Raw genomic sequence first — 18,397 nt, 5'->3', positions numbered from 1 at the left:
AGGCTCCAGGAGGCGACATCAGGGCGGGACTCTAAGAGCTGGCAGACTCTGTACCCTGCGGACTCACCAGGGCGCCTTCGCGGGGGAGGGCGCACGTCAGAAATCCCGACCTGGCCTGACTTCCTGCCGGGCGGCCCTGCGGCGTCGGCCCTGGACGCGGGCCAGGGAGGCGTCGCCCGCGCCGGGTCGGAGGCGCTTCCTGGGCGCAGCGGGCGCGGAGGAGCGGGCGGCGCGGGGACAGCTCACCTGGCGGGCCTGCGGCCGGGCGCGCGGGCGGCGACATGGAGGACGGCGTGCTCAAGGAGGGCTTCCTCGTCAAGAGGGTGAGCGCGCCGGAGCATCTCCGGACTTTGCGCGCGGCGGGCGGGCGGCCGGGCGCCGGCTCACCTGAGCAGGGTCCCCAGCCTGAGGCTCACCGCAGACCCGGCGGCCTGGGGGTCTGCTGGGCAGAGCTCATGTCGGTGGCGAGAACGGGTGGACGGTGGTTGGAGGTCGGCTTCCAATAGAAAGGAGGTTGCCAGGGCACAGGCGAGGAAGAGAGTCCCGCTTGGCTGGTGCGTAAGGGGTGCAGGTGGTGACTACCAACCGAAGTAGATACCGTAATTAAAATAACTTATTAAAATATAAGGAGTATAGTATTTAAATATGATGTATGAAAACAACGTAAAAGTGCTCTGCAGTTCTCAGCGCTCGTCCACGTAATGCATCCTCTCATAGCCTCCACAGTAACCTGTGAGCGAGGAGGAAGCCTATGCTTCTTAAGCACTTACTGTGCACCAGCCCTGGACTTTGTCTCCCTAAACGTCCCAACAGTCCTACAGATGGTAGTACCACCTTCCTCCCTTTCTCCAGGGAGAAAATGGAGCTCAAAGAGGTGAAGCAGCTTGCTCAGGACCTGGGTGCTAGTAGGTGATGGAGCAGATCAAACCCTCGCAGGCCGACTCCAAACCCTTTTCTGTCCACCACAGGATGGATATTGTTATCACTCCATTACACAGGAGGAAAGGGTGTCAGAAAGATGAAATCGCGGGCCCAGACCCTCAGGGCTAGTAACAGCTGGGAGTGGCACCGCCATCCTCACTGCGCCCCCATCACCCCACTGTGGCCTTTCCCACAGCAAGCAGGAGTCCAGACAAAAAGGGGACACACGGGATCAAGGTAGAAGATGAACCAAAGAGCAGGTGCAAGAGAAAGTTTGATATTTTAAAATTCTTTTAACATTGATGTTCACACTTAGCATTTATACTAACCTACTAATAGCAGAGCATAAAACCTGGGGATGAGCCTTTTGGCTTCTGTTGAGTTTATAGCTTTGGGAGGGGAATGAATGAAGAGGAATGAAGGGACTCTCCCGTCCGTTGCTTCCTCTGGTGGCCAGATCAGCCCTAAAGTCTCAAGTCACTTACAGGTGGATAAGTAACGTAGCCATGTTATGTTACACATTGTTTGATACAGGAGGGCGGGTGTATTGTTTGCTCAAAATTATAAGCAGGAGTAGTGCTGGGAGACTGATGCCAGATCAAGGGTCAGACTGGATACAAATAGGTACAAAATTCCATGCCCGCTTCATGCCACTGTGATTAAAGCGATAGGCTGGCCCTTCACGGTTTATGGAGGCAGCTGCACCTTGGAGAGACAACCTGCAGAGGAACTTCTGTGGTTTCCCACTTTCGGGCCGTTTCTGAGGTGAGAGAGATAGCGTGAGTTGGACAGGGGGTTTTGGTGGCTGTTGTTGATTGTCGGGATAGCTGGACCCGGGCTTTTATGGGCATTCCCCCTGTTCCCAGGGGTTACGTGACAAGATTCCCCACCACTGCTACCAATGTAGAGAAGGAAGGATGTGAGTTCTTTTCCATTCAGGCCTCACAGTCCTGGGTGGCCGGCTCAGTGAGTCCAGGGTGCAGAGAAATGAGCACAGTCAACAGGTCTGACCCCTAAAACCCACAGAAGGGGCTTGACTTACTGAAGTACCAAGAGCTCATTCTAGCCAAAACCAAAGACAGGAGTTTGGAGCCTGACCTAGAGGCAAGCGGATGGGGTCCCATGTCCCTGCCTACTGATCAATCTCAACTTTTTCTCTCCCCCATAGCCCCTTTCCTCCTGGGTGGCAACAGCAGTCCCCGTGTTCCCTGGAGAAGCTGTAGGGCTGTACATGGTATTCCAGAGATTTGGGAGGATTTAAGCTCAGAGGCAGGGCAGGGCTCGAGCTGGAAGCCCAGAGTATAGAACAGTCATCACTGGTGAGGGTGAAGCAGGAGACGGGCAGGGGCATGAAGGATTTGGCTCCTAATCCCGCCCAGACAAGAAAGACGCAGAGCTCCAGGCAAAACGCAGGGTGCTCACTTGGCCTGGCTTTAAAGAAGGGTGAGGGGGAAGGAAGCCAGGATCGACCGTGAGTACGTGAGTACGACTGCTTTTCCTTTAAGAAGAGGCATTGCTGCACTCTGAGAAAATGACATGGCAATGTTAGCATGCTTTGGCCTAGAAATTTCATTCATAGCACTCTCTCCCAAGGAAACACCATAAAAAGTTTATGAGCAAAGTGTTACTTGTGTAGTAAAAACATGGAAACTACCTATATATCCCCCCAAATAAGGAAATGACTAAGTAAATTATGGTTATGCAGATGTTAAAAATGTTTATAATATTATAACTTAAAGAACAAAAATATAAAAGGTATAAGTAAGGAAAAATAGGCATAGAAGAAAAATGTCTGGAAGGAGTTCTGGAGGCTAGAAGGCTGAAATCAAGGGGTTGGCAGGGCCATACTGTGGGGGAAAATCCTTTCTTGCCTCTTCTGCTTCAGGTATTTGCAGACTGAAAAGGAAAAACCCAGATTTTTCCTGCCCGTGTGGGGCGAAACCTAGTTCTTCCCTACTGTGTGTATGCGTGTGCGTGTGCGTGTGTGTGTGCATGTGCATGTATTTACCCTGTGAGTCTGCTTTGCTTTTACGCAGAACACTTCACTTCTGATACTTTTGTTCACCAATTTGTGGCAGATTTTCCCCACGCCAAGCAATTTTCTGTGTGTAGGACACCAGCTGGGTGTCCTACAACTTAACTCAGTTCTAACATTATCTACCCAGAGATAGTGTCAGACTCCACAGGTTAAGGGCTCAGTCGTACAAGACTGTCCAAGCCCCACCCCCCACACACATACTTCAGACACTAGTTGCAAGCTGGGGTTACCACCTGTGCTTGAGACCGAACAGTTATAGATGGCAGGTTCTCCCTCCTTGGGTTCGATTAATTTGCTAGAGCAACTCACACAACTCAGGGAAACACTTATGTTTACCAGTTTGTTTAAGAATACAATCTAGGATAGAGAGCCAGATGGAAGCAGTGCATCAAGCAGGGTATGTGGGAAGTGGATCTTCTATGCCCGTTCGAGGGCGCCACTCACCCCACACCTCCATGTGGTCACCAACCTAGAAGCTCTCCAAACCCTGTGCTTTCGGTATTTTATGGAGGTTTCATCACATAGGCATGATTGATCATTAATCCCATGGTCAGCCCTTCTCCCTTCTCAAGAGAATGGGGGGCGGGGCTGAAAATTCCAAGCTTCTAATCTTTGGCTTAGTTTTTCCAGTGATCAGCTCCCAACCAGGAGCCATCAGGGCCCACCCAGAATCACCTCAGTAGAACAAAAGATACTGATATCACTTGGGAAATTATAAGGGTTTCAGGAGCTCTGTGTCATGAACTGGGGACAGAGACTAATGTATGTATTTTCTTTTATCTCGCACGGTCGATCCTTGGTGTTTCTTGCCTTGTAGAGGCATCATTCCAGTCTCTGCCTCCCTTGTCACGTGACCACAATTTCCCTTCATATAAGGACACCAGTCATTTAGGGTTATTAAGGCCACTCTAATCCAGCATGACTTTGTCTTAACTCGATTACATCTGCAAGGATCCTATTTCCAAATAAGATCACATTCACAGGTCCCAGGGGTTCAGACTTCCACATACTTTTTTGCGGGACATAATTCAACAAGTACTATCTCTGCTTCTTCGGGGTTGTAGGATCTTGGGCAAGATCTTTCAGGGCCTCAGTTTCCTCATCATTGCAGTTAGGGAGTAGTATAGGTTTTTCAAAGGTCCCTCCACCTGTCAAATTCGGTGCCTCTTAAGCCCAGCCCTAGGGTTGCTGTCCCAGCTTATGGACTCTCCTCCTGCCCTGTAAAGGGGCTTTAGGGACTCTATGCTGCCTGTGGTTCAGCCAGCTGCTTACAGACAAGGAGCCTGGAGAAGGAGGAAACCGCCCAGGAAGAGGGAGGCCTGGGGTCTTGTTCAGCTTGTACCACTGTGTTTTTGGCCTCTGACCCCCTTGGCCTGGTGACTTTGGACCAGTCCCTTACACCCTGTGAGCATGGCATGGCTTATCTGTAGAATGGGGATAATGGTGCTTTCTTTTCCATTTTGTGGATTATTACAGCAGCCTCCACTAAGCTGCCTACTCCAGTCTGGCCTACTTCACTTAGCCGTTCCGCCAGTGTGGTCAGGGTGGTATTTTGAACATGAGAACTTAAACTTGTTGTCTTTCTGCTTCAAAGTCTTCAAGGACTTCCCTCTGGCCAGAGATAAATATCAAACTCTACAACGAGGAGCCTGATGCCGGCTGGGCCCCCACCACTTCCCCCAGCCCTTCTCCACGGCCTCTGAGTCCTATCTGTATAGAACTATTTGCAGTCTTCCCAAAGCGGTTTTATGTCCTCCCTTCCATGCCTTCCTAACCGGGCCAACTCCACACAACCTCCAATACCCCATTCCAGTGTCGGGCTCCTCAGAGCCTACGTAACTCCACTCCAACCCCTATTGAGCTCCCTCCTCCTCTGAACTTCTTGGGGTTCGCATCATGCCCTGTATTAGTTGTCTAGTGCTGTTTAACAATCATCCCAAAGCGTAATGTCTTAAAACAACAAACATTTATTATCTCATACAGTTTCTGAGGGTCAGGCATCCAAGAACAGCTCAGCTGCAAGATTCTGGCTCAGAGACTCTCACGTGGTTGTAGCCAAAATGTTGCCGAGTGTGGCAGTTGCCTGAAGGCTTGGATGGTGGCTGGAGGCCTCTGTTCCTTACCTCTCTGTAGGGGCTGCTTCGGATATGGCAGCTTTCCCCAGAGTGCACAATTGGGGAAAAAAGAGAGAGAGTGCCCGCTCCACCGCCCCCCACTTCCTCCGCCACCCCCCGCCCCAAGACTGAAGCCCCAGAGTCTTTTATAACATATTGTCAAAACATTGCCATCGCCTTGCCATACTCTCTGGTCACACCAATCCTTTTACACGAGGGAAGAGACTACATAGGGTGTGAATACCAGAAGGTGGTGATCGTGGAAGGCTCCATCAGTCATTTGTCCTGGAATTTACCACATGGCGGGGGGCGGGGGGCGTCATCTGTCTCCCCCACTGTCTTGGGTCAGACTGTGGTTTATTTTTGTCTCCCTGCTGCTAGGACAGTGCCTGGTGCAGTAGTATTTAGTCATTGATTGTTAAATGAGTAGATAAATGAATGAATGATTTCCCTAATCATCTCATCAGGATTTTTTTTTATTTGAATTTAAATTTATTTTCCATTATGACAATAATAGGTGCATATTATTTTTAAAAACTAGAAAAATACTCAAGGGCAAAAAATGAAAAATAAATTTCCATTCTTATCGTGCCATATCCAGTCTTAGTCCCTAGAGGTGACAACTATTAACATTTCTGGGGTATCCTTCCAAAAATTTTTGAAAATAACCACTAGAGTTATTTTTAGATATCACGTAAAGAAATATAAGTAAAAGTGCTTTGCCTATGTCAAAGACCGTTGCCGCTGTGATTCTTGGTGGCCCAGACTTCTGGGTCTGACCCTGGGGACCCCACCAGTGGCTTCTCCTTACCATCTGTCAGGACTGGAATCCTTCCACTGCAGCCATACTGGGCACTATGTTGTTAACTATTAGAATATTTTGCATTTTTTTACTATTATCAGCCATGACCCTTTAAGTGTCTCAACACATAAACTCTTTTCCACAGTCTAGATTATTTACTTAGCACAGATCCCTGGAAGTGGAATTATTGGGTCAAAGAATTTGAACCTTTTTATAAGGCTCACCAGTTGCCTTGAGTTTTCTACCTGCATAAAAAATCCTTTCTCAACAACCTTTCTTCTCAGACCTCCCTCCTTTGCCAGCAGTCAGGATTCTCAGTCGCTCATAACACAGTCCACTCTAGCGAGTGTGAACAGAAAGAATTTCATGGAGGATAATAAATATTAAGTAACTCAGGAATATTTGGAAAGGCCAGAGAACGGATGCTACATAGCCAGGACGATGCAGCCAAACAAAAACACCCAATAGCACTATCAGATATTTCTAGTGGAAACATCACTGCTGCCACTTGTGCCTGTTAATTCTGAGGCTGGGTATCAGAACAGAAGAACCTGTTCTTTCACCACTGTCCTTGCCAAAAATTCCTGTTTCCCTATGCTCGGTAGCTGCCAAACAGGCATCAATGCTGCATGCCTGGGACTGGCAGCAACTTGGTCACCTGTATGTTTCCTTTGTGCCAGACATTCTGGGAGATGTAGCATTGTGTCCAGGAAAATACGTTATCTTCATATTGGTTTGTTCTATCAACATCTGATCTCCCTAACATCTCCAGGCCCCTTTCTCCTTTCCCTGTCGATTGAGTTTGCTAGGGCTGTCATAACAAAGTACCATAGACAGGACGGCTTAAACAACAGAGATTTATTTTCTCACAGTTCTAGAGGTTAGAGTCCAGGATCAAGGTGTCAGGTTTGGTTTCTTCTGAGGCCTCTCTCCTAGGCCTGCATGCAGCCCCCATCTTGCTGTGTGTTTACGTGGTCTTTCCATTGTGCATACGGTTCCCTGCTGTGTGCCCACATTTCCTCTTCTTATAAGGCCCAGTCACATTGGATTAGGGCCCACTTAATGACCTCATTTTAACCTAATCACCTCTTTAAAGGCTCTCTTTCCAAACACATTTACATGCTCAGGTGGTGTGGCCGTAGGGTTTCAGCATATGATTGGCGGGGGGCGGGGTACATAATTCAGCCCATAACACCTGTGTTTTAAGGTTGAAGATTATTTTTCCCTCTCCCTTCTTCACCTCACACCAGGGCCCAGACCATCAACTTAGATTACGTTCTCCTCTCTTTGCACCAGATGTAATCTTGTGTGCCAGCCATTTCCTGCCAGTTCTCTTCCAGGAACCCCTCAGTAGGGAGTCATCAGGAAAGGGGACCTGAGTCTGGGTCATGTGGATCGTAGAGAACCCTAATTACTGAGGAGTTGGAACCAAATCTTTTTTTTTCTTTAAACATGTCTGTTCATGTCAAGGAAAGCTGTCATTGTCATATTCTATGTGGATTCTAAGTACAGGGCAGAGTGAAGAGAGCAAAACTGTAAAATTCAACTTGATTACATAAGTACTCTCATGTGAACAGCTTGGTCACCATGTAGCATGATAACACTTAGACATATTAATAAATTCCTGTCAGATTAACTGTTAGAAGTTTTATTAAGTTGCCACAATAAATTCTGTTTGGGCGCAGGCCAGTAGAAGTCAACTCCTCCTTACAACTCTTGGTTTCCTAGCAGCACTCAGTACACGCTGAGCAAGGAACAGAACCACAGCGCCATAGATGTGAGAGCCGAAGGGGCCTTTGAAATGAATAGATGCTACGTGAGGAAATGAGTGAACTGGGGAAATGGAAACTCTTGGTTAGAATCTAGCCCGAAGTGGTCTCTGATCGGAGAAATATGCCGAGAAAGTTGGTTTCATGAGTGTGAAGTAAACCCATTCCCTTTTGATTCCTCAGCAGACATTCCCTGCCATCCGTTGGTCTGTTCTAGAAACAGGCTCTCTGCCTTCACCTGATTTTCCTACCCATTAGCTCTGTGATCTACCTAAGAGCGCCCAAAACTACCCTGCCTTTTAGGCCTTCCGCATTAGGCTGGATAAGACTGTTCACGCCCGTAGCACTGGTAAGAACGTGTGTGACTTCAACTTTACAAATTGCCTACATCCTTTGGTAGTATTCTTTCTAGGAATGTGTCCTAAGGAAAAAATTCCGAGATGATGCAGTTCAAATTTTATGTGCCAGGGTATTCATCGCACAATTGTTTATAATAGTGGAAAAATGAAATAACTTCAATTATAAACAACAGGAGACTGACAAGTAAATAATGCATCCACTTATGGCCATTAAAAAACATGTTTTAAAGAAATTTAGTAGTATGAGAAGATGATCAGCAAAGCTCAACAAAACAAAAACTAGAAAATAAAAGTGTATGTCATATGGTCCCAATTAAAAAAAAAAACTAGAAAGGAAAAACTAAAAGGAAAAAAGACTGGAAGAAATACAAAGTGTTAACAATGGCTGTCTCCTAGTAGTAGGATTTTCTATTCTGTATATTTTGAGTGTCTTTCGAGGTTTATAACCAGAAAAAAGGCCAAATGGGTACAAGAAGGCCAATGCCAAAAGTCTTTGTTGTATACTCAAAGAGGATGATAAAGAGATTCAGACAAAGATAATATTTTCTTTACAAAAATAAAACATGATTCTGAACTGGATCCTTTGACCATTATGGACATTATTGGGGCCATTGGTGAAACTTGACAGGGATTTGTAGAATAACTGAAAACAATATATTAATGTAAATTTCCTGTCGGTGGTTATATTGTGATTATGTTGGAAATATTTTATTTTGTAGGAGATACACAATGAAATTTTTGAGAAGTGATGGAGCAGCATGTTAAAAATGTACTCTTGAATGGTTCTGTTAAAAAATGTTCTTTATACTATTCTTCAACTTCTCTCTGAATTGAAGTGATTTCAAAATAAAAAAATAAAATTAAGCTAAAAAAAATAATGCTGTCCCATCTTGTTGGAGGGTCGATTCCATGGCTCAGACTGGCTACCTGTGCCATGGGACACCTCTCCCTGACCACGATGACGTCCCTTCGGTCACCTAAGCCCAGGGCTTTCCTGCCTGTCCTCAGGGTCACATTGTCCACAACTGGAAGGTGCGATGGTTCATCCTCCAGCAGAACACGCTGCTGTACTACAAGCTCGAGGGGGGTCGGAAGGTGACCCCTCCCAAGGGACGGATCCTTCTGGATGGCTGCACCATCACCTGCCCCTGCTTGGAGTATGAAAACCGACCTGTAAGTGAAGGCCCTGGCTTCCCAGCTCCTCCCTGCCACAGACCCTTCCACCTCCCACCTCTTTGGTGAAAGTGTTGCATGTAATGGGAAGATTTGAGTTATGGTTGAAAAATCTAGCTCAAATCCTGGCTATACCATGTACCTGGTAGGTGACCTTGGGCAAATAATCGAACCTCTCTGAGCCTTAGTTCTTCATTGATAAAATAGGATAGAATAATGACAACTGACTGTCTCTCATGACTGTGATGAGGCTCATGAAGGTAATGGTCTTTGAAAACACGGTAGGCCAGAAGACACTACACAAATGTGAGTAATTACTGCTATCTTGGGGTTCAATATGATGGCTTTCATCCCCAAAGTGTGCGCATTCCAAAAGTTAGGGGCAAGTTCAACCCTACCATCAAAAAAGTATCAGACTCAACCATTTATCAGGATTCCATTGTGTGCCAAGAAATTTGCTAGGCTTGGAAGAGTCAAGGAAGAAAATGGTAAGATTGCTTCTTCTTGAGTTAATAACCTTATTATGAAAGCAGTGGTTAATCGAAAAACATTCAGCATTCCAAATGTTGGCACAAACATTATTAGCCGTAGAGAACACTGCATTCCTAAAGAGGAGGAAGATGTCACTATAGGCTGAGTCAGGGTCAGGTTTGTAAGGAATAGATTTGGGCAAAGATCTAAAAGAAGAGAGAGGCAGATGTTCCAGACAGGTGGAAGGTCTTGAGTAAAAGTAAGGGGTGATGAGGACAGCCAGTGTGGGCAAAGGAGAATGCTCACTGAGGGAGCGGGGGTAGAACGGCTGGGGCTAGACGGAGGTCATGGGGAGCCGCTGAAGGTTTTGAGTGAGAGAATGCACTGATGACAACTCTCTTAGGAAGACCGAAATGAGGAGTGAAGCTCAGTTTCTATAAGGTTACTAGATCCATAAAGAAGGTATTTTACCTCTAAGTGCTGGTCTGACTGGCTGTCTCTTCCCACAGCTGCTTATTAAGCTGAAGACTCGAACATCCACAGAATACTTCCTAGAGGCCTGTTCTCGAGAGGAGAGGGATGCCTGGGCCTTTGAGATAACAGGGGCTATTCACGCTGGGCAGCCAGGGAAGGTCCAGCAACTCCACGTATTGAAAAATTCCTTCAAGCTGCCCCCTCACATCAGCCTGCAGTGAGTCCCTGGCCCCCTGTCCTTCACTCTTCCTGGCTTTGCTGTGGCCTCTTCTGTCTGTGTGCAGTGAGGAGGTGGGCTCCCTTGTTGCTACACAGGCCTGACTGGTACCACCATGGTGCTTCAGGGTCTTCTGCCATCACTGTCCTGTTTGTATTATTTTCTCTGCCTGGGAATGGCTCTGCCTACCTGCCCTGCTCCTTTGTAACCTCCTGGGCCCTCTGTTGCTTCTGCCCATCTCAGTGTCTTGAGATTCAGTCAGTTTCAGTCAGGGGGCTCAGGGCTATGTCATGTCTTCCCAGGAATCTCTATTCACCAAGTCATGGGTCTTGTTTACAGCCTCATGGCAAAAATAATGTGTTCTGGTAGCAGTTGCGTGCCTTCGTAATCGGTCGGTTAATATCTTTCAAACAATAAAACAAATATTGGACAATTTCATTCTGGCTTTCATTCGATGCATTCATTTCATTCATTTCACATTCATCGACACTCGTTTTCTCCGACAAAACAAAACGCTCGTGCGCCGACACCGACTTTTCGGCTCGGCGCCATTTTCGACTTCATCGTCGGCTCGTCGACAAACAAACCGACGCCGACAAACGCCGGCTCGACAAACAAACCGACTTTCGTCATTTTCGACAAACAAACAAACAAACAAACAAACCGACTCGACAAATTTTCAAACAAACCGACAAACAAACAAACGACTTTCGACAAACCGACAAACAAACATAAAACTCGACTCGACGCTCGACTCGACGCCGACATCGACTCCGACTCTCGTACTCGTCATTTCGTACCGACAAACAAAATGGCTCGACATAAAACTCGACATAAAACATAAAATATAATAAAACAAACAAACATAAAATTTTCAAACAAACAAACCATTTTCAAACAAACAAACAAACAAACTCATCATTTTCATTCTGTTTTCATTTCGTACTCGACTCATTTCGACAAACATCATTTTCGACTCTGTCGGCTCGACATCGGCTCGGCTCACGACTTTCGACTCATTTCATTTCGGCTCACTCATTTTCATTTTCGGCTCGTACTCGACTCGACTCGGCTCTCATCCTCCAAACTCGGCTCATTTCCTCGGCTCATTTCCTTTCCTTTCCTTTCCTTTCCTTTCTTTCCTTTCCTTTCCTTTCCTTTCCTTTCCTTTCCTTTCCTTTCCTTTCTTTCTTTCCTTTCCTTTCCTTTCCTTTCCTTTCCTTTCTTTCCTTTCCTTTCCTTTCCTTTCTTTCCTTTCCTTTCCTTTCCTTTCCTTTCCTTCCTTTCCTCCCTTTCCTTTCTTTTTTTCTGTAGTGGTCTCTCTCTCTCTCTCTCTCTCCTTTTTTCTTTCTTTTATTCAAGAAATAGTTGTTGAGTGCCTATCGCATGCCATATACTGCACTAGATGCTCAGGAGATGCAAATGGGAATAACAAGGTCACGTCTCAGGGGCTTTCCGACCCAAGTACGTAAATAGAAAATGAGAAAAGATCTTCCATTGGTAGCAAGAATCATCCCACAGAACAGAAGGAAAGCAGGTCAGTGGTGGAGGTGAGACTATAAAGTAGAGATGTACGAAAGGAGTTCTCACCATGGAAATTTGCAACAGCCCTTCTGCAGGAAACACCCCCTAACCTCCCAGGCAGCAGAAGTGTCCTACCCATCAGAGATGCAGTGTGAGTCCATTCCTGTGCTCACAGGAAACTCCATACCAGGCTCTGAAATCTTGATCGTTCATCTAGGGCACTGCTAAACCATGGGGGCTTCAGGGAAGAGCAGCAGCAGATAAAAGTGGATTCCAGTGATGGATGACTTTGAGAAGTAGCTGAAGGAGTTTGGACTTTATGCAGTAGATCATAGAGAATCGTTACTGTACATTCTTTTGTTTTGAAATTAAAAGTCACAGCTCTTTAGTTTTACTGCAAAAGCAATACCTGTCTAGTATAGAAATATTAGAATATTTAGATGAGCAAGGAGAAAAGAAATGATCCCAAAACGCTACTTCTCAAATTCTGACACATAATGGAATGCCTGTCTTTCTTTGTGATGTGTATAGCACTGTTTGCCACTTGCTTAATACCCTTAGCAGTGACCCATGGATGCTTTCTCATGCCTGTCAGTGGGACAAAAGTCCCCTCTCCTTTGCCTTCCTTCCATGTAGTCGCATTGTGGACAAGATGCACGACAGTGGCAGTGGAATCCGGCCAAGCCCTAACATGGAGCAAGGAAGCACCTACAAAAAGACCTTCATAGGTGAGCTTCCCCTCCTGGGGGTGGGGCCAGGCTGTGGAAACCTGGGGCATGGTGATCTGGGACTCAGCCATACTTGACCAGCTTGTGTTGAGGCCAGAGCTGCCTGCAACGGGATGCCTGAGATGGCCCCATGTGGGTGCAGGCACAGCTCCGAGCAGCTGGTGTGGCCTTCAGTCTGTTCTTGGGCAGAGTTCCCAAGGCTGCCCAGGAGGTCAAGGTCAATGAGGTCATACCCAGGAACCACCAAGGAGGCTGGTCTATAGTCTGTCATCTAACTGATATTGCTCTTGCCCTGATGCAGGTTCCTCCCTGGTGGACTGGCTCATCTCGAACAACTTTGCAGTCAACCGTCTGGAGGCTGTGACTCTGGCCTCCATGCTCATGGAGGAGAACTTCCTTAGGCCAGTAGGTGCCCGAAGCATGGGAGCCATTCGCTCTGGGGATCTGGCCGAGCAGTTCCTGGATGACTCCACGGCCCTGTACACTTTTGTAAGTTATGGAGCGTGTTCCTCCTGCCATCAGGGCAGAGGGAAGGAAGACAGGGGGTCCACAGTCATGGGCGAGAGGCCTACGGTTCTGGGGACAGCTTTACTCCAGCTGGTGTGGGTTTCCGTATTGAGGATTTTCCATTCCCCGGGGGTAGCTCCCATCGCCTGGAACTGGGACTTTTTGTAACAGAGTCCTGCTCTCTCCTTCCCACTTGTAGGCTGAGAGCTACAAGAAGAAGACAAGTCCCAAGGAAGAAATAAGTCTCAGCACCATGGAGTTAAGTGGCACAGTGATAAAACAAGGATACCTGGCCAAGCAGGTATGGCTTCCTTGGAGCAGGGAGGAGATGGCCAGTTCTCAAACTCAGGGGAGGCAGGAATGCTCCCAAAAGGGTGGGAAGGGCTGAGATTGCTAGAGGGCACCAGTTATCAGCAGAACCAGCTAAAGCAGGAGCCCAGAGGCAGCCACAGGGAGCCAGTTAAGGGACAGGCATGTGCGCCCACCCCCCCCACACAGAGTCCCAGACACACGGATGTCTGGGAAAAGGTACAAATAATCATCTCAACATTAAAACACAGTGTCTATGTCACTGCCCAATTCACATCTGTCTACAAGGGCACTGCCTACTGGGTTGGAGTTTTGCATTTGTTGGGCTTCTTTTCCCTGAGGCTTCCTGAGGTCTCTGCCTTCTCTTGTGGGACTCTGCATGCCCCCTTGATATGCTTTCCGAACAAAAAATAAGTATTTTTCTCCACCTACTTCAATAGGTTGAAGATGAAATTCTGCAGTGTAATCTCAGTGTTTAAAAACTGTCCGTGGCCACCACTCCTAACCATATTTGGGAGAGCAGCCACGTTAAAGGGGAGAGAACCATGTCACAGTCACGCCTGCAGCATTTCTGCCTGGGTGTGACAAAAAGGCTATTCTGTGAACAAAATCACCACGTCCCGCACATGAAGTGTAAGCATACCTTCTGCACACCCCTTGCATTTGTGCGCATCCAGTGCACTGTGGGAATGTGCGTGTCTGTAAAATGGCCCCGAAGGCTGCTCAGCACCACTCCCATATCGGGATCACCATCGGCTCCTAGGTTATTCACCGTCCAAGAAACCGCCTGATGGGAGTCAAGTGAGGAGGGGAGGTGGTGAGGGCCCTGGAAGACCACGAGGAGTGCGTGGGAGGCGATTAGGGGTTCCACCCTAGCGGGCTAAGGAAGGTTTGTGATCGAGGGGGTGATGCTAAAGAGAGTCATACACTCATCAGTATCTTACACATTTAGGTTTTAACATATGATTGATCATTTCTTACTCTTTCTGATGCAATTGTTAAAGTGGTTTTTACTGTATATGTGTGCACATATATACATGCAACTGTCGGTTTGTTTTTGGACTAAGTTGACGCTTAAAAAGTTGGTGCCCTGGGGTTCAAGTTTGCCTGTGAGCTCTCAGTCCAGTGGGCACCTGCTGCTTCCTTGTCCTCCTTGTGCCCTGAATGGTGTCCAGGTAATGCTCCTCCTTTCCTTCAGCGCTGACCCTCTTTGGCTCTGTCAACTCCACTAAATGTGACAGTGTTTTTGCTCAAGTGTCACTGACTGAGCAGGGAAGTAAGTCCATGACACATCACCTCAATCCTTGGGTCCCTGGCGGGCTCTTAGAAAGTAGTCTCATTGGAACAGAGAAGGCTAGCTCGAAGGTTTGGTATTCGATGCAAGGAAGTGGGAAGAAGAGAATAAGAGTTGTCATCAATGATCTTTGAACCCTTTCTTTGCCTCAGGGCCACAAGAGGAAAAACTGGAAGGTACGGCGCTTTGTTCTGAGGAAGGACCCAGCTTTCCTGCATTACTACGACCCTTCCAAAGTGAGTGCCCCAGGCTCACTCGGTAACCGTGTGTGAGGCTTCCAGACACTTCTCTCCCAAGCATAGCAGGCAGCTGGCTCCAATTCCTTTCTCTCAGCATTCCTATTGTAACTTCCACCACGTTATGTCTTCCCTTCCACAATCCAGGCTACTCTTAACTGTATGATCACCCCTTTCTTTCGTTACATCGTTGCCTACTCAGTGGGTCTTCATTATTTTGAGAGGAAAAACATCTTTTAGTTTTTCCAGAGCTTGCCGTGTGGCTAAGAAGGGTGAGGTGGGCTGATAATTAGGCTCCTAACTGATGCTACCCAGGCCCTTCTCTCCTTTCTATCCACAGATCCCATGGATTCTGCCTCCTCAGCCTCTTGTCCCCACCCATGTTTTGACAAGTTTCTTTTACTATATAACATTTAAGCCATAATTTATTAATTTTCTTTTTTTCTAATTGATCAAAGAATTTCTATTCTGAGTTTCAGATAAGTATTACTAGATGCTGAGTCGATCTAATTCCAGTCAAAAGAAAAGAGAAATGGCCTTTTAGTCAGCTGTTCAGCCTTGTCTTGTTAGATGTATGATTGTTATCCATTTTTTGAGAGTGAAGACCGGCAGTTCCTCCCTCACCAAGGTTCAGTCAGGAACCCTCGCCCTAAGCTGAGACTGTGAAGGAGCCTGGAGGAACCCCCTGGGACCCTGCCAGACTGAAGGGAGGGCCTGGGAGCCAGGGAGGGGTGTGGCACTGCTGCTACTGGCTGCGAAATGAAGAAGCCCTAACTTCCTTACTGGAGCATATAACTTGGCCACGTGATGTCCAAGTTCAGCCTCATCTTCTATTACAAATGACTCTCTCACTGACTTTTTTGGCTGGCATGAGGGTGACTACAGAGGCAAGAGCGCAACTCTTCCCTTTTGTGCATTCGCACAGTTCCTAAACAGGTGTCTTTTCCTCTGCAGGAAGAAAACCGGCCAGTAGGTGGGTTTTCTCTTCGTGGTTCACTCGTGTCTGCTCTGGAGGATAATGGTGTTCCCACGGGTAAGGTGCAACTTCGGCCCCAGCCCGAAGAACTCAGGAGCCTCCCTCCCGCTCTCTCAATAGTGCTCTCCCGACAAAGGACTGAGCTCTGGGAGCTGGGTAGAGCTTTCTCAATGAGACAATGAATGGAGTGAGTTTTGAAGCCAATTCAGAATTAGAGAAAAAAGCTTGGGTGCTCTTAGTGTAACGACACAATTAACTAATCCTTGTCTTTAATATTCTTTCCCCTCAATTTCTATACTTACTGGCCCACAAGCTTCCACCTAAGAATCATCGCTTACACAGTGCTTAAGGGTTAGCGACACACTTGAATATCTATTATCACACTAATTTCAAAATAGCCAGCTAGGATAGAAAGACAGTATTATACCCAATTTATGGATGTGGAAATTGAGGTTCAAGGAAGTTAAACGATTTAAAATCAAATCCCAAGTCTTAGCCTGCTTTTTACATAAACATCCTGGATTATTTGATATGAATGAAATTGTAGATCTATGGTTAGCATAGTGGGCAGGCCAAGAGGGCTTCCAAGAATGTCCCGCCGTAGCATTTGCAGGCCTTAAGGCACAGGTGAGGGAGAGGGAATAAAGGGAGGAAAAGAGGAAAGCATGCATCTAGTGGGATTCCTGACCATCTACACTTGTATTTAAGAAATACTTCATTATTTGTGTTTTTGTCTGTGTCTCAGTTGACTTTCAGCCAGTTTCAACTGGAAGCAGACATGGATATTCATTCACTTTTTTTTCTCCCTAGGGGTAAAAGGGAATGTCCAGGGAAATCTCTTCAAAGTGATTACTAAGGATGACATACACTATTATATCCAGGCCAGCAGCAAGGCTGAGCGAGCGGAGTGGATTGAAGCCATCAAAAAGCTAACGTGACAAGGATCCTAAGGGCACAGGACCAGGATTCTTCCCTCTTACCAGATGACACAGACAGGATTTCCTGAAAAATGAGTGTTAAAACTTTTGTATATTTTGTACTGCTTTCGAGTGTGGCTGGTGAAAAAGTTCCTTAGATTATATTCGGCAGTGGTGCTATTTCCTTCCCCCACCTTCATGTTAACTACCTGGAAATCCTAGAACAGCCATTAGGAGTCAGCATCTCGACTTTCGCCCATCTTCACAGCCAGCCATTCATTCCTCAGGCACCAAAATAGGTTTCCCTTGTTCTAACACTAACTAGCTATATTGTAATACTAAGATGCTAGTCTCTTGGCAGCTCTCTCTGAAATGCTGTCAGCGACTCTAACACTCAGGAATTAACAAAATCGACATGTTTCTATTAGAAACATGTATTCCCATACAAAGCTTTATAATTTTCAAAGGTTTCTCACGCTTGAGGCTATAAGAATTATACAAGCTGATTATGAAGACATCTCAAGTAATCTTTTACTAAGACGTGCTTCATCTTAAAGTGGGGATGGTGGCAAAATTTTGGTCGGAGAATATCATTTTGCTTTGAAAAATAAGCTTGTATAAGTATTATACATCACAGAAAAAAAAGACTCAGTTGAAGATTAGTCACATGTACCAAAAAAAAAAAAAAACTTTACTATGGAAAATAGCATTTAGAAAAAGACAGAGAAAGATGTAAATGGCAAGAGTCAAATCAAGGTATGAAATTTTGGTTTGAAAGTGAACATTAACTGAGACAAATAGGTACCAAGAAGTTTAACCAGTTAATCTGAAGTAGTGAAAAGTCTGTATCATACAGTATCTTTAAAAATATTTTTATTTCAAGTTTACACAGTAATCTGGCACAGGTTACTGCCAGCATTCTTGCTAAGTACAAGTGCTTAGACTTTCTTTAATGAATAGATACGGAACTTACATTTAAGGGGAATAGGTTAATACCTTAAGTAAAAATTTGTCCTTAGTTTGAACTGTCCCCTTAACCTCATCTAGGGTACTTGACCTGAATGATCAGGAATTCCAAGATAATGAGGTTTTACTTCATTCCTTACATTGTAAGAGATTGCCTTTAAAATAATCATTTTTCATTTGGCATTTTACCAAGGTCTAATGTCCCTGGAATTAGTTTCTTTATTGCTTTTTGAATCTCAACAGGTGTTTATCTGAATTCAACTACATTTGGTTTGATGGCTTCTTGACTCCAAATTGGCACAACTGCACCCCACTCTGTATATCGGAATCCTCATGCACTGAAAAGTAGATGATCACCTTGAGGCAAATCAGGGAACAACCCTTGCCAAGGTACTAGCATTTGAATTTTTAAAAAGCCCAAACCATTTTAATTCAATTGTTCTTAATGTAAAAGTAGCTAAATCAAGGTTTGGAAGTATGGCAGCTGAGTATAACTGTACTGCTTCGCGCTACCATAATGCTTAGCGTGTCTTTGTAGGTTCCTGCTAAGTGTTTGAGCATTACCCATGTTAAGTATTGGTTTGTCTTGCTAGAAAACATCA

General features: G+C 46.0%; 1 protein-coding gene across 1 annotated transcript; it reads left to right on the top strand.

Moving 5' to 3' along the window:
• Nucleotides 1–173: 173 nt before the first annotated feature.
• On the top strand, nucleotides 174–17,535 carry PLEK2 (pleckstrin 2). The gene is made up of 9 exons (XM_039875270.1): nucleotides 174–323; nucleotides 9,012–9,176; nucleotides 10,157–10,338; nucleotides 12,499–12,590; nucleotides 12,892–13,079; nucleotides 13,297–13,398; nucleotides 14,853–14,936; nucleotides 15,891–15,969; nucleotides 16,723–17,535. Exons 1-9 carry the CDS (start codon nucleotides 282–284, stop codon nucleotides 16,848–16,850), a joined length of 1,062 nt encoding a protein of 353 aa, XP_039731204.1. The 5' UTR covers nucleotides 174–281; the 3' UTR covers nucleotides 16,851–17,535.
• The last annotated feature ends 862 nt before the right edge of the window (nucleotides 17,536–18,397 follow it).

The sequence above is a fragment of the Pteropus medius genome, unplaced genomic scaffold (assembly GCF_902729225.1).
Source record: "Pteropus medius unplaced genomic scaffold, Ma_sr-lr_union100, whole genome shotgun sequence".
Lineage (NCBI taxonomy): Eukaryota > Metazoa > Chordata > Mammalia > Chiroptera > Pteropodidae > Pteropus > Pteropus medius.
Note: the sequence above shows the minus strand (reverse complement) of the source record. Positions and strands in the feature narration are given on the sequence as shown.